At 45.7% G+C, this 22512-nt stretch overlaps 1 protein-coding gene across 4 annotated transcripts in view; it reads right to left on the bottom strand.

Moving 5' to 3' along the window:
- LPIN1 (lipin 1) overlaps positions 1 to 22512 on the bottom strand; it is a 143228-nt gene that overhangs the window by 6453 nt on the left and 114263 nt on the right. For all 4 annotated transcript variants that reach the window (XM_025353947.1, XM_025353946.1, XM_025353948.1 and 1 more), the window contains 6 exons: positions 17647 to 17773; positions 16137 to 16285; positions 15534 to 15620; positions 5360 to 5512; positions 1325 to 1439; positions 418 to 521 (listed from right to left, as the gene is read on the bottom strand). In XM_025353947.1, coding sequence (XP_025209732.1) covers positions 418 to 521; positions 1325 to 1439; positions 5360 to 5512; positions 15534 to 15620; positions 16137 to 16285; positions 17647 to 17773 — 735 coding nt within the window. The remainder of the gene's footprint in view (positions 1 to 417; positions 522 to 1324; positions 1440 to 5359; positions 5513 to 15533; positions 15621 to 16136; positions 16286 to 17646; positions 17774 to 22512) is intronic.

Below are 22512 nucleotides of genomic sequence, written 5' to 3'. Positions count from 1 at the left end.
TACACAGCAATGTCTCTGGTAAGAAACATTTGGTATGTGAAGAGATATACAGTTCCTCATCTTTAAATATAGCTTCACATATTTCAGTTTGGTTACATTTCTCATTCACATTCTAGGCTTTCAAACCTAACTTGGCAAATCTAAACTACTAGTTTTCAAATTCATTCAATTCCATTCTGTAGCAGAATTTAACCACGAGTTTAAATTTTAGACCCAGAGGGGATCTGATTCAATTCCAGCTATCTAAAAATTATGTTTTGGACAAAATACAAGGAGTTGAAATACATTTCTTCATTATAAGAATTAGAGATTAACATCCAGGCAGCAAAGGGGAAGAGGTACACCACGAACTGGGAAGCGCCATTTTAAGATAATGGTACTGATATAATAATCACATAAAACATGTACAATACTCACGATGAGATGTTGGTCTTCGCATGTTCCTGTACCAGCTCTCCTTTAGGGTTGACGGTAAATATTCTATTCAAAGACACTCCTACTTGCTTGTATGAATACACATCCTATATGTGGAAAAGGTGATTTAAAGTGTTCATTAGAAAAAAAGAGTTCATTGTAAAAACAAGTCCATGGTATTTCTGATTTGATGAAATATCAAATTTTCATTAACCAGAGCTCTACCTCAAAGTGGTGCAGTGAAAGAATATCCTTTGATGGGAAACTGTTCAATTAGTTTTGCTCTCTGGGCCTCAACTCCCTCATCTGTTCAAGGACTGAGTTAAAGAAAAGACAACCTATCACGCTGCGCAGTTCTAACATTCCTTCAGGTTATTCTCTGACCCATATTCCTACTTCATGAAAATCTCCCATAACTTTCAAAAGTAGGACTTTCCGATGGACCAGTTAGTACCCAACTACATTCTCTAGAATACTTAGCTTTCTAGTAAATTTGGGCATACGTGCAAAATCTCAAAGCGCTTCTTTCATGATACGAGACAACACTAGACGTGAGATGCTGAATTCACCATCATGGTTAGGACTAATTTTGCGGTTCCTTTCTGGTAGAAAGAACCTAATCCGATTAAATGTTCCGCTTTACTGCTTTAATGAATAATTTAGAATTTGGAGTTTTAAGTCCCACATCTCAAGCTTTGACCCACCTGCCAACCTTCAAAGAACCCTGGAGGCCATAAGACAATTTGTAATCCCCTTCCCTTTAGATGTAGGCAAGTGGCTCTTCACCAGGCTACTGCTTCTGGGATGAGAATCTGACTCTACATATAGTTCTAGGATAGGGCTTTCAGATGACAACAACCAGAAAAGACAGTCATTTCAAGGGTTTTTCCATACCCAATCTACTACTTACAGCCGGTCGGTTTCCAAAAGCAGCATAAAAGGGTTCTGTATTGGGGAAAAACAGGTTTTTGATGTCTGTCAAACACTGGACTTTAAACTTTTCTGGCTTCTTTTCAATCACTTCTCTGTTAAACAAATAAATAATAGATTAACATGAGAGGCTAAGCTGCCTTTAGCATTAAACTGTTTTTAGCTGACAAAGCTGCCACAACACTAAGAAAACTCAAATCTTCAAAAGTCTAGTGTGTGTCAGGCAGTTCAGACATCCCAGAAAAGCACGAGATAGAAAGTAAACCCATACTTTCAAGTCTTTCTACAAAGAAAACACCAAGGATGAGCCATTTCACCAAGAGTTCTCCTCGTCACCCAGGAAACAAAGAATGACAGAGCATAAAAACAAAAAGGAACATCTCTAAATTAATTCGATGAGGCTAGCATAACCTTAAAAACAAAACCTAAAAAAGAAAAGTATGGGCAAAGTATGGACCAATCTTATTTGGAATATAAGTGCAAAAATTCTGAAATACACATATATATATATACACACACGTGTGTGTGTATGTGTGTGTGTATGCACAAATTGTAGCAGTGTATAAAAGCTGGGTTTATTCCAGGAATGAAATAGCAATTTAATATTTAAAATCAATATAATATAACATATTATCAAGGTTAAAAGAGAAAAACATGATCATCTCAACAGATACAAAAAGGATATTTGATACCAGTTCCCTCCCAACTTCAAATTCATTTTTTAAAATATTTAAATTTAAAAAGATGATTTGATACAAGTTAACATCTAATCCAGATGATAACTCCAACCAGGAATGGAAGGGAATGCTAAAAAACCTAGAGTGAACATCTTATTAACAGTGAAATAATGATGGTCTGTATCACCATGGCAATTCACTGCTGTACTGCCTGCTCTATCAAATGCAATAACGTAAGAAAAATAAATAAAAGTTATATATATTAGAGAGAATTAGGAGGAAAAATTGTCATCACAAAAAACAAATATGCATATTAAAAAGCTGAACCTACACATGAATTACCAGAATTAAAAAGGCTCTAATAAGATTAACAAGTCAATGTACAAAAAAAAAATCAATGTACAAAAACTAATCACATTTTCATGCATCTGAAACAAGTAGAAAAGGTAATTGTGTAAACAGTATTTTAAATTAAATTTTAAAATATAAAATGTCTAGAAATAAACCTAACATAAGATGTGCCAGACCTTTATGGCTAAAATTATAAAACTTTACTAAAATACATTAGGAAAGACCTACACAAGTGAAGAAATAGACTATACTCTTGGATTGGAAGATCCGATATAATTTTGAGATATTAAGTCTTCCTAAATTGCTCTACAGATTCGCTGCAATTTCAGTCAAACTCATAACAGAGTCTTGGGTGTTTTGATGCAATTTGAGTCTAGAAGCTACGAAAACGAGCAGAAAGCCAGGCCTAGCACTTCCGATGCTGGGAAGGTGAGGAGCTTCTGAGCTGTGGGAGACAGGACACTGTGGCCTTGGCCAATTCGTCCAGGCCTTTGCCAGTGGAACAAAACAGAAAGCCCCAAAACAGAACCACACATTCACAGATGCTTGCTTTATGACCACAATGGCATCTCGGAGCAGCAAGGACAGGGCAGTCTTTTTAGCATGTGGTGCTGGGACAAATGAATATCCATGTAGGGAAAAAAGATTAAATTGCACCCGCACCTCATTCTACCTAAATAAATCCATTCTTAGTGGATTATAGACCCAAATGTGAAAGCAACACCTTCAGATAAAATACAGGATTGTCTTCATGCCCACACGTCAGAGAAGACTTTGGTAATACACAAAAAGCACAACTACAGAGGAAACAATACACTCAATGACATAAAACTAAGTTTATTTTCATCAAAAGCTATGAACTGGGAAAAGATCCCCACAGCACTCCTGACAAAGGCTAAGTGATCACCACCCTGTGCTGAGGGCTTTTTTCTGCCCACTGCACCACACACATATCCACCCACCACATTCCCCTCCTTCATTCTAATTCAAAACCGAGCGGTAGAATCACAACTGCACCCAGTCCAAGAGTTGTGCTAAGGAAGGTCATTTGTGTGCCCATCAATGATAGACTGGATAAAGAAAATGTGGCACATATACACCACGGAATACTATGCAGCCATAAAAAAGAATGAGCTCATGTCCTTTGCAGGGACGTGGATGAAGCTGGAAGCCATCATTCTCAGCAAACTAACACAGGAACAGAAAACCAAACACTGCGTGTTCTCACTCATAAGTGGGAGTTGAACAATGAGAACACATGGACACAGGGAGGGGAACATCACATACCGGGGCCTATTAGGGGGTGAGAGGGCAAGGGGAGGGAGAGCATTAGGACAAATACCTAATACATGTGGGGCTTAAAACCTGGATGACAGGCTGAGGGGTGCAGCAAACCACTATGGCACATGTATACCTATGTAAAAAACTTGCACTTTCTGCACATGTATCCCAGAACTTAGAGTAAAATTTAAAAAAAAAAAAAAAAAAAGGAAGGTCATTTGCGTCAGGGCAGACTTGGCTAGCAATTCTAGAGAACTCCACGGGACAGCTAGCACATGGAATGGCTGTGGCTTGATGGCAGCCCTGGGAAGGACCAGGCTGGTGGCCACTTGCCACAGGAGCCCTTTGGCCTTCCAAGAGGACATACCAACTATGTGATTTAGGGTTTTTAAAATAATTCCTTCCAGGGAAAAAGCAATATACCTTGGACAATGATATTTAAATAAGAAAATGAGAAAAGGATCACTTTAAATGTATAGATAGCGTTAGGATGTCAGAGTAACAATGTCGACTTTTTGCTTGGCCTAGCAAAGCCTTACTACTTAACACAGGCTGATGAATGGCTTGTTGCAAATTGTCAGCATAGCTTAGGGACACAATTTCATTAAAATATCAGGATTTCTATGGAGATCAATGCTGTTACGATAGCTCTGAGGACTTGAAATACACTAGGTTGTGCCTGACTTTTCTCCCCTAGAACATGCGTGTCTCAGTTTGAGATCCTTTACTATAGGAAAAAAGCTACTGCTTACACAAAACAATGCTGTGATGGAAAAGGTACCTACAGAGCTAAAGGAAAATACACAAGAATCAACACGGCATTGGGGGCCCATTTAGATTCTTCCATTGTTTGCATGATTAGCAGCAGCAAACAGTTCATGTGGTCTTCAAATTCAGGCAGAATCACACCAATGACATTCATAAAGACCAAGTCTTTATAATCAGCCTTCAGCAGGGCCCAACGTCCCATGGTTGACCACAATAGATTTTGCTTTGAGAGGTGTCTAGTAAATTGCCCTGGGCCTCCAACTACAGGGACATCCAGGGTTTCCTTCCTCTAATTCCATGGGACCAGAGTTAGTCTCGCTTAGCTACCTTGATATGGCCCAGTAGATGAAGGGAGGAAGGCAATGAGAAATTGGCTAGTGGTCTGTTAGAGGACCCTTAAAACAAGCAGTGTTCCCAGAACTCTAAGACAGAAAATAACAAGTATGATGGGTGGCAAAAGCCAGGTGGATGATGGTGGTTGGTAGACGGGCCACTTAAGGATCCCTAAGGAGATGAGATAGAGGCTCATTGTCCAACGGACATTAAGATTCAGCCAGGCTACTCAAGAAGAGATGGAGCAGGAGAGTGACCCAGAAAGAGGGGAACAGCATGTGCAAAGGCTCCAAGCAGAGACAATTGTCTGGGAGACACAGACTGAGATGCAGAGACGAGAGAAATGCGCCTGGAGAGGAGGGGAGGCGCGGGCCATGAGGAGCCACCAGGCGCCAAGCTCCTGAGTCTGGACTTGGCCTGAAAGCCGTGAGGAGCCAATGCAGATGTGGACCTGTGTTTGGAATGATTTTCCTGGTGCCAGCTATGGAGCATGGATATTGGTTGGAGAAGACCAGTGAGGAAGCTATTCTTACAAAAACTGCAGTTAGGAAGAGAGAGGGTCTGAACAGCCCCACAGATGTAGGTGTAGGGAGCAGGCCTGGTACCTGTGCAGGGCAGAGAAGAGGCTGCTGGGACTCAGCAGCAGGGGCCCCTGGGGCAGCACCGTGCCCCTCTCGTTGACCCAGTGCAGGTAGCCCCGCGTCATGTCCGCCATCCCGATGGCACGGGCAGAGCAGTAGAGAAATTTATATCCGTTCCTGAAAGACATAAAACATTTATATTTCATGGCATCAGAAAATGGAAACTTTTTGCATTCACAAATCCTGATCCAGATCTGTTCTGAAGAACGGCACTGTTTCAAGTTCCCCCACATACAAAAGTCCACATTCTACAAAATCTTGCTTACAATTGAGAAATAAGCTTAAATACATTTCACTGTAATTCACTAAGCACTTTTGCGTTCCCCACTTCGCTTAATCCTCAGGAGAACATGGCTAGATGAGTATTTCCCTCTGGTTTTACTGCTATGGAAACAGGTTCAGATGGATGAAACTGGTTCATCTGCCTGCGCCTGAGCCCTTCGTACTCCCCCTGGTCCCAGCTCTTGGCTAGAGCCCCTGCGACAAGTCCACAGCCACCTGCCAATTCACACACTTTGCTCCAGCATTTGCTTCATTTGCCCCTACACACACCCCATTAAATTCCTCCTCTCTTTTGGGTAATTCACATCAGCACATAAATATTCTGCAATCCCTCATTTCATCCTAAAAACAAGCCAAGCCAGAACAACCACACACACACACACATGCACACACGCGTGCATGCACACACACGCCAAAACATCCTTAGTCTCTCTTTGGCTAAGATACCATTTCTCTGTTCCCTTTTGTAGTAAAATTCTTCCAAAAAGCTGAGTATACGCATTGAGTCTACTTCTTCACCTTTCTCACTCCCAGCAGACTCTCATTCTCTCGTTCCTTTCCTTGCTTTCCCTGCACAGGTCACCTTGATGCCCATCTTGCCAAACCCTGGTATCAACTCTCAATTCTTGTAGCAATGGACTCCCCAGTAGCCTCTGCCTCGGGGGTTCGTTCCTTCTCCCAGAGCACCTGAGTCACTCAGCCCCCAGGACTCCACAGCGTCCGGATGTTCTCCTCTTCAGCAGCCACCCCTTCCCAGACACGGCGGCTCGACTGCTCCCATCTGCACTGCCAGTCTCAAAAACGTACAAGCGCCCAGGGTCTCAGGCCTCATCGCTCCACACCCCCTACACTCCCTAGAGGATCTGGGGATCTCACCCACTTCCACGGCTCCAAATGCCATGTCTAGACTGAAGCAACACAACTATTCTATGAATGCAACTTTGTTGCATTAGCAGGACCCCATCTCACTTTTTTTTTTTTTTTGAGAGAGCCTTGCTCTGTCCCCCAGGCTGGAGAGCAGTGGCGTGATCTTGGCTCACTGCAACCTCTGCCTCCCAGGTTCAAGCAATTCTCCTGCCTCATCCTCCCAAGTAGCTGGGATTGCAGACATGCACCACCACGCCCGGCTAATTTTTGTATTTTTTGTAGGGAGCGAGTTTCACCATGTTGGCCAGGGTGGTCCCGAACTCCTGACCTCAGGTGATCCACCTGCCTTGGCCTCCCAAAATGCTGGGATTACAGGCATGAGCCACTGAGCCTGGCCCCATTTCACTTTTTTTTAACCATCAAAAATTTAGTGTGTAGAATGAAAGGTGCTCTAAGTATAAAAACTTGGTATCAAGTTTCAAAGTCTATTATAAAAAAAAGAAGGTATATTTCATTAATCATTTTCATATTGATTATATCTCTAAGTGATATCATTTTGAATATGTTGGATTAAGTAAAATATATTATTCAAAAATTTTTAAACACTGTCTATACACTGATATCTCCCAAACGCATGGACCCCGTCCAGACCCCTCTCCCAAGCTGCAGCTACTACGAACTCCACATTATGCCCACTGTGCAGTACAGGCTCACTGTGGACCCCATAGTACTCATCATACTCCAAAATGGGTACCTCCAAAACCACACACACCACGGCGGCTCCTCCCCAACTCACCCCGAGACTCCTCGGGAGCCCGTGTTGTAAGTAGCAAGTGGCAAGTGGCACTCTCCTAAGCCAGGGGTGACGTCAAACCCTCAGGGGCCCCACTGGTGTCTCCTTGCCCTCAGCCCCCTGCCATACAATCAGCAGGTCCTCTCTGCTCCACCACTGATGGCCACCCAAACCGCCCCTCAGCACCACCCAGTGCTCCCACCACGTCCACACTGCACGGCCTCCTGGCCTCCGTTGCTGCGACAATCTTGAATGACTTCCCTGCTGCTATCCCGACTCCACGTGGTGCTCTAAGAAAACGTAAAGCGTAGCCCACTCACACTCAGAACCCTCCCGAGGCTGCACCTCTCGCAGACATCGTCCAAACCCTTCACTGTGGCCCGTAAGACCAAGAAAACCTGGCCCCCACCTTTCTCTCCAACCCCAACCCCATCTGCAATGACTTCCAACTCCTCATTCCTGGCAAACCACACAGGTGTTCCTATCCTTCCTCCAACTCGCCACGCTCATCTGTGCTGGCACCTGCCGATGCCGTTCCTCCTGCCTGGAACACCTTTCCCCCAGTCTGCGGGGACTGCTCACACCCTCACCTCATCTAGGTCTCCGCTGGATCTCGCCTCTCCAGAGGGCCCTTCCCTTGACCTCCCCTACACGATGAAACACACACTCCCTCACTCCTCACCCAGGCACTGGCCCTCGCTCTGCCTTCCCTCTCCTCCTAGCACTGATCACTAATACGACGTTACAGTCCCTTATTCAACTGTATCTCTCATTCATCCATAAACTCCATGAGGACAGGGACTTTGTCCCATTTTTTGCTACAACCCCAGTACCAAAAACAGTGCTTAACTTATAGCAGACACTTAGTGAATATTTGCTGAATGAGTGAATCAACTACTCGCTTCCTATCCAACGTATTGCTCTACCATAAATATTTTATAATGGCCAATGGACTTGTTTCAAAAACTGCTCAATAATATGTTCTTTAAAACTAAGAAACAGGAAAGTTTTAAGACAAAAAGAATCTAGACATAAGGGCTTATCTGGAATACAGGGATGCATCTGAAAATCACAGTCTTTTTAATTTCTTTTTTTCTCTCTCTCTCTCTTTTTTGAGACAGAGTCTCGCTCTGTCACCAGGCTGGAGTGCAGTGGCATGATCTCAGCTCACTGCTACCCCTGCCTCCCGGGTTCAAGCGATTCTCCTGTCTCAGCCTCCTGAGTAGCTGGGACTACAGGCATGCAACACCACACCTGGCTAATTTTTTGTATTTTTAGTAGAGATGGGGTTTCACTATATCGGCCAGGATGGTATCAATCTCTTGACCTCGTGATCCGCCCATCTTGGCCTCCCAAAGTGCTGGGACTACAAGCATAAGCCTCCGCACCCGGCCAATCAATAATTTCTAAATATCTTTGTATTTTAGCCATCTAATTAATACAACCTTTAAAAAGAAATCACTACTTCCATGTATAGCTCTTCACATCAAAGTCCTAAAAGCTGCCACCCGCAGAGATCTAAGATGCTAATCTACACAAAACTGGATTGTCAAATATATTTCACAGTTGGGCAATGCCACTGAGTTACTGTCAGCGTGCCAGCAGCTGGAAAGCCAGCTCAAGAGTGACCTAATGGGGGAAATGCTTGCTGGTGGAAGAGCCTTCCCTCCCGCCTTCAACAAAAGCTGTCTGCAATGCCAACAAGTGCTCCCATCAAATGCTCAGGCAGCACTAAGTCTCCATGGTGCCCCTCACAGGGAAGACCCCTCACTCAGGAGGGCAACCAGTGGCAGGACATGCCCCACAGGCCAGCCCAGTTGAAGTCCCTGCTCAACCTGTAGGCTCCTTCCACGGTCCCTTCAATGCACACTCACTCACTAGGCGCTCCTGTGCCAGGCTGCACACGGGGTCTGGGGTGCCCACAGGGCATGGCACAGCCCTGCCCTACAGAAGCAGAGAGTGCTTGGGGAAAATCAACAATTACCCAGCAGGACAGGTGGGATCCAGGGATAGGAAGTGCCAGTAGATAACGGTGCGATACACACACACATCACTCCTGTTCCTCTAGCATTCTCAGCAACTGGAACACCAGAACGGGGAAAAAAAAAAGAGGGATCCATGCCCAGGCTTGGTGTAAACAGTTTTCTCCCCTGCCCTAATCTCTGCATCCCTCTTAAGACACTGACTCAGGGAGATTTAAATAGTTTGGAAAGATTACCTTTGGGAGCATTCTGCAAGATAAGCTTCTACACTGGAGTTTCTCAACACTGACATCTGAGACGGGAGGAGTGTCTGTTGGGGAGCGAGGCCCCCACAACGCCGCATCATGGGATATGCAGCACCACCCTGGGTCCACCCACTAAGGGTCAACAGCATGCCCCAGTTATGTCCATCAGAAGCATCCCTGGACACTGCCATATGTCCATCCGTTGAGAGCCACTGCTGTAGAGAAAAATGACTCTGTGGCCCCATGTGCCATCCTAAGGGGAGAGAGGGTCACCAGCCACCTTGAGAAAGGAAGGCCCAGCACCACTCAGGCTTGGTGAGTCACCTCCCAGGCACTCTGCAACCTGGTTTCTGCCTACTCTCCTGCTTCATCTTTTACCCACCCCACCGTCTGCACCGGAGCCTCCCTTTCAGTGAGCCCACCCAGCACCTGCTCATCTCCCAGCCTCCCCTCTCGCTCCTACTTCCACCTGTGGTGAGCTTTCCTCTCCTTTGAAACCCTGCTCCTCCAGGGAGACTCAGCTGAGTGCCACCTTCTCACAGCGCCCTCCTCTGACACCTCTGGTCAATCAAAATTAACTTCTCCTTGACATATGTCCAACAAAAACCGGCATCTTCCTCGCTCGATCTGCCCCTCACTGCCTCATTACAGGGACCCCTAAGTGTCTCCTCCCACATTACCACAAGCTTCTTGAAGGGAGAGACTGCTCAGCACCCCCGACGGCACTTAGGACAGCTCCTGGTGCAACCACAGTCTAGCGGATCCCTCTGAGTTTGGGCTGAGGTTTGGCTTGGAAAAGCAAAACACACTCTTGTGCAATCCACACAGCCAGGAGCAGAGCATTCCCAGGTTAGCAGTGACCTCAGGGGTCACCTAGCCTAATCTTCTCATTTTACAGAAGAGCAAACCAAAGCTCAGAGTAGGTACTCGGTCCCAGGGCCCAGTGTGAGCTAATGGCTGCCGCTTCTGGGATCCCAGCCCGACTCCCAATCAGACCTTCTATTTACCACATCATCATATCTCTTACTGGCAGAGAGCAATGACTGCAATAAATAAAGAAGTGCTGACATGAAAGAAAGAACTGCTGCAGGCAGGAGAATAAAAAAGATCTAGGCCGGGCGCAGTGGTTCACGCCTGTAATCCCCGCACTTTGGGAGGCTGAGGTGGGCAGATCACCTAAGGTCAGGCATTGGAAACCAGCCTGGCCAACATGGTGAAACTCTGTCTCTACTAAAAATACAAAATTAGCCGGGCATGGTGGCATGTGCCTATAATTCCTGCTACTTGGGAGGCTGAGGCAGGAGAATCGCCTGAACCTGGGAGGCGGAGGTTGCAGTGAGCCAAGATCATGCCATTGCACTCCAGCCTGGGTGACAAGAGCAAAACTCCATCTCAAAAAAAAAAAAAAAGACCCTAACAAGTCTGCTACGGATGCCTCTCATTTTCAGTCCACTGGCTTGGGACACCACACACCTAGGCCCCAGCAGAGCTAACGAACCTGGAGAAACACGGTAAGTGTTCTTTTCCCTAAGTCATAAAAACACTGGCTTCTGGTTACATGAATATAAAAGCATGTATGAAATAAGGTCAAAAATTCAAACAATTATTGCCCAAATTTAGGCCCCAAAGGACCCATTAGCTCAATGATTTAGATCTTTTAGGCAACAGTCCTTCTTGACTTTCCTTCTACTTTTGAGTACACCTGAATCTGAAAGCGGTTCCTGTATCTCCCATTTGTATTTATTCTGTTTCATCAATACTCAAGCCAGCTTTATACCCTCTCTATGAACAAGGTGACAATTAGCCTTATGGATCATTTCTCATGGGCTGACTAGATCCAAACAAGTAATTAACTTCAGCAGAAAACAAAATTGTCCTTATTTGCTGTTGTTTTAGGCAAGTGGTTAACTGCAAGACTGGCTTTCTCTCTCTCTTTTTTTTTTTTAGACGGTGTCTTGCTCTGTCGCCCAGGCTGGAGTACAATAGTGCGATCTCAGCTCACTGCAACCTCCACCTCCAGGGTTCAAGCAATTCTCCTGCCTCAGCCTCCCAAGTAGCTGGGATTACAGGTGCCCACCAACACATCCGGCTAATTTTTGTACTTTCAGTAGAGATGGGGTTTCAGCATGTTGGCCAGGCTGGTCTCAAACTCCTGACCTCAAGTGATCCACCTGCCTCGGACTCCCAAAGTACTGGGATTATTCGTGTGAGTCACTGTGCCCAGCTGAAGACTGGTTTTTTCATTAGACAAATACGACAGTGCATAAAATGTAAGTCGTACCCAAATTCAAGGGAAGCAATGTCAGGAAAAAGTTCACAAACCCTCATGTAAATGGCATCTTTTTCCTGGTACCCAGTATGAGAACCATTTCTCTGTTTCTCTAGAAATCACAATACAGATTCAAAAGAATGATGGCAGTCATTAGAACAGCGGGCCACAGCCTTGGTCAATTCTTAGCCTGACGGGTCTCCCAGCGGTGGCTGCTAAGGCCATCATGTGAGGAGGGTTGAGACAGGCTGCCAGGATGGGAATTACTTTCCTCAGTGGTCGGCTCCGGGGGCTGCCATCGTGTCCAGCCTGTCCTCCATGATGGGGACCAAGGCCAACAAGCCAGGCCCAAGCCCTCCGGTATCCACATAGAATCCAGCAAGTCCAGGGACAGGGAAGAGGCCAGAGCTGACTAGGGTCACCGATTGTGGCCTCAGGACTGTGGCATCTGAGCCAGGCATTAAAGGCTGCAAAAATATTGAGAGGCAAAAATCAGAGGGGAAGCCATGTCAAGCTGAGGCCACCACATAGCAAAGGCAGGAAGATGGGGACGGAGTGCAGAGGAGGAAGAGAGTATCTGGATTAGAGCAGGAAGGGCTGAGAAATAGCAGCTGAAAATAAGGGCTTGGCAGAAGGCTGGGACCTGAAAGTGCCAGGTTTCAAATGCCACGCCAAGGAGCTGGTACCTCCTCCTACGATGCTGAGCAGGGAACCCTGAAGGTCGTGGCAAAGCTGCCCTGAAGATGGGTTTTCGGAAGCCCTGGCCATCCTGCAAATCACACAGGCCTGACTGGGTGCCCTGGACAACACACACATCCAACTCAATGAGCAGGCAACTGTTGGGTCTCCACGTGACATCATGCTCCGGCCTTTCAACCAAAGTGATAGCACAGGAAGTGTACAGCAGTTATCTGCAGGTGCAGACAAACAGGTTTCACTCATTCTAAACCAACCAGTCAAAGAATGGTCAGGGGTTCTTCAGTAAGTCACACAGCTTTATTTTTCAAGAAGATCTCTCTTCTGAGAAAATCCAAGAGACAAATGAAGACCCAAAAAAAAAAAAAAAATTAAAAAGCAACAGTGCTTGTTTAATGTTACAGTAAGGACGGAAATAGATTTATGTTCCAAAAACCAAATGAATCAGGCTGTGCACTACTCAATAACCTGACCCATGAGGGTTTCTTTCCTTCAACTAAAAATAGATGCAATTTTCAGTGTCACACAAGTCAAGGCAGCTCATGAGTAGATTAATCCTTCTAAATGAAAGGTCAGCCCATGGTGAGGCTGCAGGGAGGGGACGCTGCACGTACGCCGTCTACAGGCGCACAGACTGGGATAACCTTTTTAGAGGGCAATTTGGCAATATTGATCAAATCTTTAAACGTGCTCATCCTTTGACCCAGCAATTCTACTCCTGGGAATCTACTTTACAGCAGGACTTCCCTAAGTGTACGTGCCTTCTTTATTTATTTATACATGCATTATATATCATAAGCATTGTATGTGAACGCTTACTGCATCGCTGTTGGCAAGAGGGGAAAAAGTGGCAACTACCTACACGTTCATCAATAGACGGCGAGTTTAAGAAAGTATGGTGTATCTAGACGACAGGGTTCTGCCCAGCAGCCAAAAGAGTAAGGTAAATATTACATCAAATGAAACAAAAAGATATGATGAATAATTAAATAATGTGAGTGTATATGTGTGGGAGTGTTAATTTTTTTTTTTTTTTTTTTGAGATGGAGTCTCTCCCTGTCACCCAGGCTGGAGTGCAGTGGCGTGATCTCGGCTCACTGCAAGCTCCGCCTCCCGGGTTCACGCCATTCTCCTGCCTCAGCCTCCTGAGTAGCTGGGACTACAGGCACCCGCCACCGCGCCCGGCTAATTTTTTGTATTTTTAGTAGAGATGGGGTTTCACCATGTTAGGCAGGATGGTCTCAATCTCCTGACCTCGTGATCCACCCGTCTCGGCCTCCCAAAGTGCTGGGATTACAGGTGTGAGCCACCGTGCCCAGCCCAAATTTTTTAAGTTCAGCAAGATAGAACCAAACTGTTCATAGTAGTTCTACTTTTAAGGAAGGGAATAGCTTGGAGCAAGGCAGGGAGGAGGGTGATACAACCTGTGCACTTTAAAGTTTCTATAATCTTGGCCTCTTTTATTAATATATTTATGTCTTAAGAAGTATGTATAACTTTTGTATGAATAATTTTTAAAGATGAAATCTAGAAAAGTAAAGTCAAACCAATGAGCCTGGGCATCTAAGATGACATCTGAAGCTTTTTAAATGTGTATATTTATTTTCTTAGAGAGATGGGGGGTCTCACTATGTTGCCCAGGCTGGATTTGAACTCCTGGGTTCAAGCAATCCTCCCACTTCAGCCTCCCAAGTAGCTGGGACTACAGGCATGTGCCCGACAAAATCTGAAGCTTTTAATCCCACCAGGATATAAGGTTCTCTCTCCAAGCTACCATTTTTCTACCGGATCATAAAGTCCCAGGTCAGAGACTTACCTAGTTCATGGCAATCCCAGGCACGTGCCCTAGGATGAGGCACTAACAGGCCCTCAAGGAATGCTGGACGGATGAATGCAGGGCAGGGAAATACAGTTCATTCATCTGTGTTCACGGAGTTCTAGAAACAGCTCTGGATGGTGGCCCATTCCCTACCATCACCAATGTGGGCTAGAGATGAGCAAACAAGGTTGGGAACCACAGGCCTGGGGTTTCCATCTTGACACTCACTACATGTGAATGTATCTCGCTCAGCCTCCTCACCACGGAGAGACAGCGCTGCCCTGATTCAGGCAGAGGCACCTTCCAGCTCTAACTGGCTGGAGAACAGAATGCTGTGGAGGGGGAGATTTCGCTCGCATGGGAGACTTGAGGCCACAAAAGGCTGGAGAAGGCATGACTGAGTGGGAGAGAGGCTTGGGCCCGGCAAGCTAGAATGGGGGCGTTTCGGGGCGACGTGGAGAATCCCTGCAGGGCTCTGAACCCTGGAGCCACACGAGAGCAATGGGAATTTGGATAAATCACGTTAGTTCTTCTCATTAATCTCACTCATCTAAACACAGAAATGGTATTATGTGCTTTTCAGAATCGCTGTAAGATTTAAGTGAAGTAACCCATGTACCCAGCACAGAACAGCAGCCGGAGAACCCATCTCCCACCTGATGTCTGGGGCTGAGGGCCCCCACAGTGGGCACTGTTCTGTTTTGGGCCGCTTGCTGGAGCACTCCACAGACCAGGTGGACACTATGTACACTGCTGGTTGGCTCGCAAGGCCTGCAATGCTGACAAAACTTGCCTGGAAACTGCAACTTTTTAGCCTACAGAAAATCACTTGGCATATATAACATATAAGCTCCTATTTCTTCATCTGGCTACCTCTGCCATCCCTCAGGATGAACTAAACCTCAATCTCACCCCTAACGCTGCCACCATCTGTGTTCTCCTAGTAATCAATTCCCTTATACTTCGCTCCTTGTTTCTTGGTATTGAATTCAAATTTAGAGTTGCTGGGATTCACTTTCACTCTGGACTCTCCACTGCCACCCCTGACCCCCACTGCCCCTCCCTGGTTGAGGTGCAGCCCTCTCTACAAGTCACCCCATGCTGGGGCAGGAAAGATTCCACATGCAGAGTGTGGTGCACACGACCAGCGTTCGCAGGAGGCGGAAACAGGCACTCTGTACTCACTGGCTCACTTTATGGTACAGCTTAGCAATGCCCTGGTGGGTCCAATCCTTCCCAAGGGTGGGCAAAATGTGGCCAAGAGTATCTGATCTAAATGAAGAGAAAAAGAGAAAAATAAAGTAAAATTCCCATTCAGGTTCATTGCACCATTCATGCCTCATTTAAAAAAAAAACACACACACACACACACACACACACACACACACAAAAGACCCACAACTTTCTTTCTGGATAGAAAGCCCAAGGCTCAAGTCATCAAAGTCGATGCTGACGGAGGGACATGGCAATCCACGGAAGGACGCCTCCAGTCTGATCATGCATCGAGGTGCCTGGCTTGCTGAATCAAAGGAAAAGGCCATTCCGAAAAGACGCTCTTGAGAAGCCCCCACAGAAGCAACCAAGTCGGACAGATAATACCCTAGAGGGAAACAACCCAGCCCTAAACACAATGATTGACACCAAGGACCTGAAACTAAGCAGCTCCAACTGCACCAGAATTCGAACCGTGCAAGTCCCATGAGGGGAGCGGAGGTGCCAACACCAGGCCCAGAGACCGCACGGTGAAGCAAAGAAATCTACCATGGCCCCCAAGTCAGCAGGACCTACCTGGTGATCGTCCCGTCAATATCGGAAATGATGACTTTATCATCCCAGTTCCACAGATAGATGGTGCCCTCACAGCGGCAGGTGCCTTGGTACTGCGTGGTGACGCTGAAAACCACGTCGTTGGGGCCATTCTTCAACTTCAAGCTTTTCTGAAGAACATGAACCATTAATATTTGTCTGCTTGAGTGAAAGGCCCTGATGGATGGGCATTTGGATTCTGTTCCATGAGAAGCAGCATTTGGCTTTCAAAACAAGGGGCTGTCCTGGGCCCTTGTATAATTCCTTCTTTCCCCCACCCTTCCTTGTTCTGGTTCTTTCTGGGGTTGGACAGGCAAAACGAAACCTCAGCTCTCTCAGGCCCCCTTGTAATGCAATGTGCCTACTCGCTACAGAGTTGCTTTACTTCCCAGGATAATGCTAATTTGACCCAGTATTTTCAGATTAGAGTCATTAGCCAGGATTCAATGACGGGGCTATCCAGCATAATAAATCACCATTTTGGAATAGGATACACTTACCACTCCATGACTAAATAGGAAGGTCATGATTCAGGAAGACAAATTTAAGCCAAGTGTGAAAATACATTTCCCTAAATAACCATGTTTTTAAGTTATTATTATATTGACACAAATTGGAAAAAGACAAGTCTCGGTTATCAGTCATGCCTCATATCCAGAAGAATATAGTCTAGACCCAAAGAAATCACACCAAATTCAAAATGCAAAGTGACTTTGGAGCAGTTTTGAGTCTCTGTGCCAGGACTCCTGGTGCATTCAGACTCCTGCCATTCAGACCCCCAGGCTGCCTGACCGCAGGTGTCCCCAGTGTCACCAGTGGGAGCCGTGAGTCACACAGAGACTCTCAGGCTGCAGGGTCCCACACATGGCCTGAGTGGGTGTCTGGGCCTGTTCCTTATCGTTTCCTAGTAAACACCCTCATGCCTGAACCAGGCGCCCCACTAACTCAGGGGAAATGCAAAAGACTTGATTCACAAAAAAAGCAAGGATAGGCGCCCACTGGCCATGACCAATGGGATCCAAGAAAGGGCTTTTAATTAAAACTGGTCTCACACATGGAAAAATAAAAGGACACCATGACCAGGTGATGCCCCTGGTTACCTGAAATTCTCTAAATTCTATCAGAACTGCTTGATTTCCACCAATGGAAGAGATGCATTTGAGTTAACAAACATCTCTCTCGAAGCAAAAACACCCTTGAGTGATTTTCAAGTCTATCCATGATTGACACCTCAGGAAGAATTAGCTCTGCCAGGCTGCCTTCCTCCTAAGGAAGGCCAGCAAAAGGAGAAGACAAAAGGGAAGGTCATATTGGGGACCCAGGCTGGATAGTGCTGGAGTTGGGATGGAAACAACAGGCACCCAGTTGAGGGACTGCAGGCCCGCTGGGATGAAAGGTGACAAGGGGCACATCCCAACCATCACACAGCCTTAGGAGTCTGCAGAAACCTCATGTGCTTACAACACAGCCACGGCAAGCATGGGAGACTCACAAGCTGCTCGGAAGTCAGCCGGAGAGTCTTCTTGTAGCTGACATTAGGCAGAAGAGGGAGGTGGCCTGAGTTTGATGGCTTGGCAGCTGCGCGCTCCTCATCACTGGAGGATGATTCATGCTTTACTCTGGAACACACAGTGATGTCATCACCAATTAGAAAATGCATCTGGGTAGCCACAAAAAATGCATTAGCCTTTAATCAATGACTAAGTCAATCTAGTCTCTCCTGAGTCCCGTCTCTTGGGTGATCATTTACCATAAGATGCTAAATTTATCAATGAACTCTCACTACATCCCCATTCATGCATCTCTTGCATTACACATGTGGGGGCTGCCTCTCCTCATTCACTTGCCTATTGATGAGCTACAATCACTATTTTAAGCCAACAGGTTCCTATTCATGACAAGCAGGGTTAAACTCCCTCTTGGCCTAGAAAGATGCTAACTGTCTTCTCTGTCTCTCTTCTCTTCCTATCTGTGACTGCAGGCCAAGCGCTTGGAGTCCAAGTTTCTACAAGTCCAAACTCATCCGTCAGTTGCCTGTATAAAGTTTGCCAAATATACAACTCCAAGGAATTAGGGCCTTTCTGGGACTTACGGACAGGTGCCAGTGAAAGCAAGGAAGAATCACCAATTCTACCCTGCAGGATACCCCAAAGGGTCATCCCATGAGCAAGGAATATGCCTTACTTCCCTGCTCAGAATATACAGCTCAGTGTCCCTAACTCCTCTAGACTTTTTTGTTCAGTGGGGAGTTGGAAGGTGTAGGGTGGGAATCAGGCTCGTTTTCTTTAAATAGTTCACATAAAGTATATCTGTAATTAGCTGTTCACTCAGTGAAAATCCTGCTATGACATAATCCCCAACCCAGTAGTATTAGCTCTGCCTTCCAGGACCACTATCTTTGAAAATGCCTCAATGCTATATGAAGCGCTTAGTAAATGCCTTAGACTAAATGGAAAAGGCTGAGTGCCCCGAAAGCAGCACATCCCAAGCCCTCCGGTACTTTGCCTTCCTACAAAGCTTCTGGCTCGGCACCTTCCTCTCGGCAAGGTTAGCGTATACACAGAGCTCCAGCTCATTTTTTTTTAACTGTTTGTTTTATTTTTTATTTTTCTATTGACATATTAATTGTACATATTTATGGGGTACATGTAATATTCTGATAAATGCATACATTTGCATTTATCAAAATATCATGCATACCCTGATCAAACCAGGGTAATCAGCATATCCATCACCCCAAACTGTTATCATTTCTTTGTGTTGAAAACATTCCAAATCTTCTCTTCTAGCTATTTTGAAATTTATAATTACTGTTAACTATAATCATTCTATGCCATCAAACACCAAAACTTATTCTTTTCATCTAACTGTATGTTTGTACCCATTAACCAACCTCTCTTCATGCGCCTCTCCCCTCTACCGTTCCCAGGTCTGGTAACCACCATTCTACCCTCTACCTCCATGAGGTCAACATTTTTAGCTCCCACATATGCTTAAGAACACGTGATATTTGTTTTTCTGTGCCTGGCTTATTTCACTTAACATCATGACCTCCAATTCCACCTATGTTGCCACAAATGACAGGATTTATTCTTTTTTATGTCTGAATAGTACTCCACTGTGTATATGTATCACATTTTTCTTCATCCATTTATCCATTGATGGACACTTAGCTTGGTTCCATATTTCAACTCCTGTGAATAGTGCTGTGATAAACATGGGGGTGCAGGCATCCCTTTGACATCCTGATTTCCCTTCCTTTGGATAAATACTCAGTAGCAGGATTGCTGGATTGTATGGTAGTTCTATTTTTAGTTTTCTAAGAAATCTCCTACTGTTTTCCCATAATAGCTGTACTAATTCACATTCCCACCAACAGTGTTTAAGAGTTCCCTTCTCTCCACATCCTTCGGAGTATTTGTTATTTTTTGTGTTTTTGATAGTAGCCATGCTAACTGGGGTGAGATGCTATCTCACTGTGGTTTTGATTTGCACTTTCCTGATTAGTGATGTTGAGCAAATGGGACTATATCACATTCAACAGCTACGGCCCAGCAAATGAAACAATCAACAGAGCAAAGAGACAACCCGTTAAATGGGGAAGACACGTGCAAACTCCTCATTCAACAAGGGGCTGATACCCTGAACATACAAGGAACTCAAACAACTCAACAGCAGAGAAACCAATAATCCCGTTTAAAAGTGGGCAAAGGATCTGAATTTCACAAGAGATGTACCAGTGTGTGTCTTATCTTTTTATGTCAATAAACTCTCTCCTCTCAGTGCTAACTTCCTCTCATCCTACTGCCTCCTGTTTCCCCCGCCCTTGCCTCCCTTAAGATCTCCTATGCAACCTACAGCTTTCGGACCCCGTAAGTGTTCATATGAGAAGTGATTCCCAGCCTCACCAACACGGCAAAACCCATCTCTACAGAAAATTAAAAAATTAGCTGGGCATGGTGGCGCATGCTTGTAGTCCCAGCTACTTGGGAGGCTGAGGCAAGAGAATCACTTGAACCCAGGAGGCAGAGGTTGCAGTAAGCCAAGAATGCGCCACTGCACTCCAGCCTGGGTGACAGGGTAAGACCCTGTCTCAAAAGAGAAAAAAAAGAGATCCCTACAACGCAGTACTGCCCAATACTGGGGAGACGTGAAGGAGGACAGTGTTCCACAGCACCCTCACTTCTGTGGTGTTTCTAACGCACTTGTGTGGAGACCTGGCTCCTTCCAGTCCTAGAATGAGCAGGCCCTGCCTAAGCACCTGCTCCCTGGGCCCCAGGAAAGGGAGGTCTGTGGGCTTCGGGCTGCTGGCCCAGAGCTCGTTCAACCAACACTCAAGCATACCATGCCACGCATCAATGGCACAGCAAATAACCTATTCCTACTCACACAGGGCTTGTGTCTAAATCACAACACAGAGACCTGGGCTGAAGACAAAGATTTAGAGATCACTGGGACAGAGTCCTGGGGGAATATGCCATGGCAACAGGAGGCTGAGTTGAAGGAGAACAGAGCATCGGCTAGAACTGTGGTTGGTCTGTGGCGGAGCTAAGCTACACGTGGATGGAACAATGCCATGACACTGGGGGCTGATTCTGATTCTAGGTAGCGTGGAGATGGCACAGCAGTTAGACTCTGAAAAACACAGATTTCCAGCCCTTGGTAACTTCAGGCTGTATTACCTTGGAGAAATCACTTCATCTTTCAGCCTTGATTTCTTATCTTAAAATGCAGAGGAACAACTGAACCACATCCACTCAAAACTTCAGGATGCAGGCAGGTAACAGGCTGGAGAAACCTGGACCGGGAGACCCAGACATAAGCCCCAGCAAAGGCCGCATCCTAAAACATTCCTCCCTGGGCCTCAGTGGGTTCCTCTGTAAAATGACCTGGTCCGACCAAAGTCCCTTCGAGTTCTGACACCTACGGACCCTATGAACCAGGCTGGTTCTTCTGAACCAACAACCTGGAGGTTTTCAGTGTAAATGTGGTCCTGGAGCCAGTACAGCCTGGCAAACGCTGCTAGGGACAGGGGGCGGTGCAGATTTCCTTGTCAAGCAGAAGAAGAAAGAGGCTACAGGCCCCTCATTGAATGGGAAAATGTTTATGTTCCAACCAAACAGTTTGGAGTGAAATGAGATCCAAATGTGAAGCAAAGCTCTTGGTGACAACAGATTGATGTGTACCTCTGCCGGCGGGATGAGGAGGCAAGGCGGAATGGCTGTGATTTCCATCTGCTGCTTTAAAAAAAAAAAAAAAAAACCCACTAAATTTGTGCAGCATGCCATGTTTGAAGGAACACAGAAAGGAAAACACAGATACAAAGACTAAAATGCGAGATGTGCAGTTGGCTGTTGGTGGTTTCGGCTTAGGGCAAGTACACGGTCATTTGCGGCTGCCACATCCCAGATTGCGCCACCCTGCACAGAATAAAATGCCTCCTTTTCGGAGGCCCCCACCCCACCCCTTACAATGGCTCATTAAATGTTGCTTGCTTTACAGTATCTGCAAGAAGCAACAAAACAAAACAAAAGGGCTCATGTCATTTGAAAATGTGTGCACAGAAGAGTAGCTGTGAACAACATCTAAGTTAGCACTTGTCAGTGTACGTTTTTCAAATGGTATTTTAATTATTTGTATGGTGACAAGCTGTTTGCTCAATTATGGGACTTCGGGGACTGTTACGTCAATCAAGTCTGTCAATTAGGAAAACATTCTGACACCTTTTTTTTTTTTTTAGTTAACTGCATGACTCTAATAAGGAGACTCAAAGTCTGAGATGCCAGTACAAATTAAAACGTTTACATTTTTCAAGAGAACTTTATATTCTTTTCAAAATCTTTCTTTTTCACAAGAACCAATTCTTAATTTTTCAGGTTTGATGACGAACCATAGTGTGACTAACTCAGAATAGCGAATGGTCCAGCTGTTTCTATTTGACGGGGAAAAGCATTTTTTGCCCACATTTGAATATGATTGTATCGGACAGTGAGAAAAATCCGTGACACCCCAAGTAAACTGCAAGAGCTGAGGTTCCAAAGAAGTGTCTCACTGCTCTCCCCACTCTCCTGGAGTCCTGCCTGCTATGGCTAGAAGGAGTAAGAGTAAGAGCAGTGCTGGCACCAGCGATGCCACTGTGCCCGCTGTGTATGGGCCCCTCCCAGTGGCTGTCCTCTTCCTTCCCTTGTAAACCTAACTCTGACCCTCAGGCCCATCTTCCCCTAGGTCTAAGACTGGCTATATTAGTCTGTTCTCACACTGCTATGAAGAAATACCCAAGACTGGGTAATGTATAAAGGAAAGAGGTATTAATTGAATCACAGTTCCACATGGCTGGGGAGGCCTCAGGAAACTTACA

The sequence above is a fragment of the Theropithecus gelada genome, chromosome 13 (genome assembly GCF_003255815.1).
Source record: "Theropithecus gelada isolate Dixy chromosome 13, Tgel_1.0, whole genome shotgun sequence".
NCBI lineage: Eukaryota > Metazoa > Chordata > Mammalia > Primates > Cercopithecidae > Theropithecus > Theropithecus gelada.
Note: the sequence above shows the minus strand (reverse complement) of the source record. Positions and strands in the feature narration are given on the sequence as shown.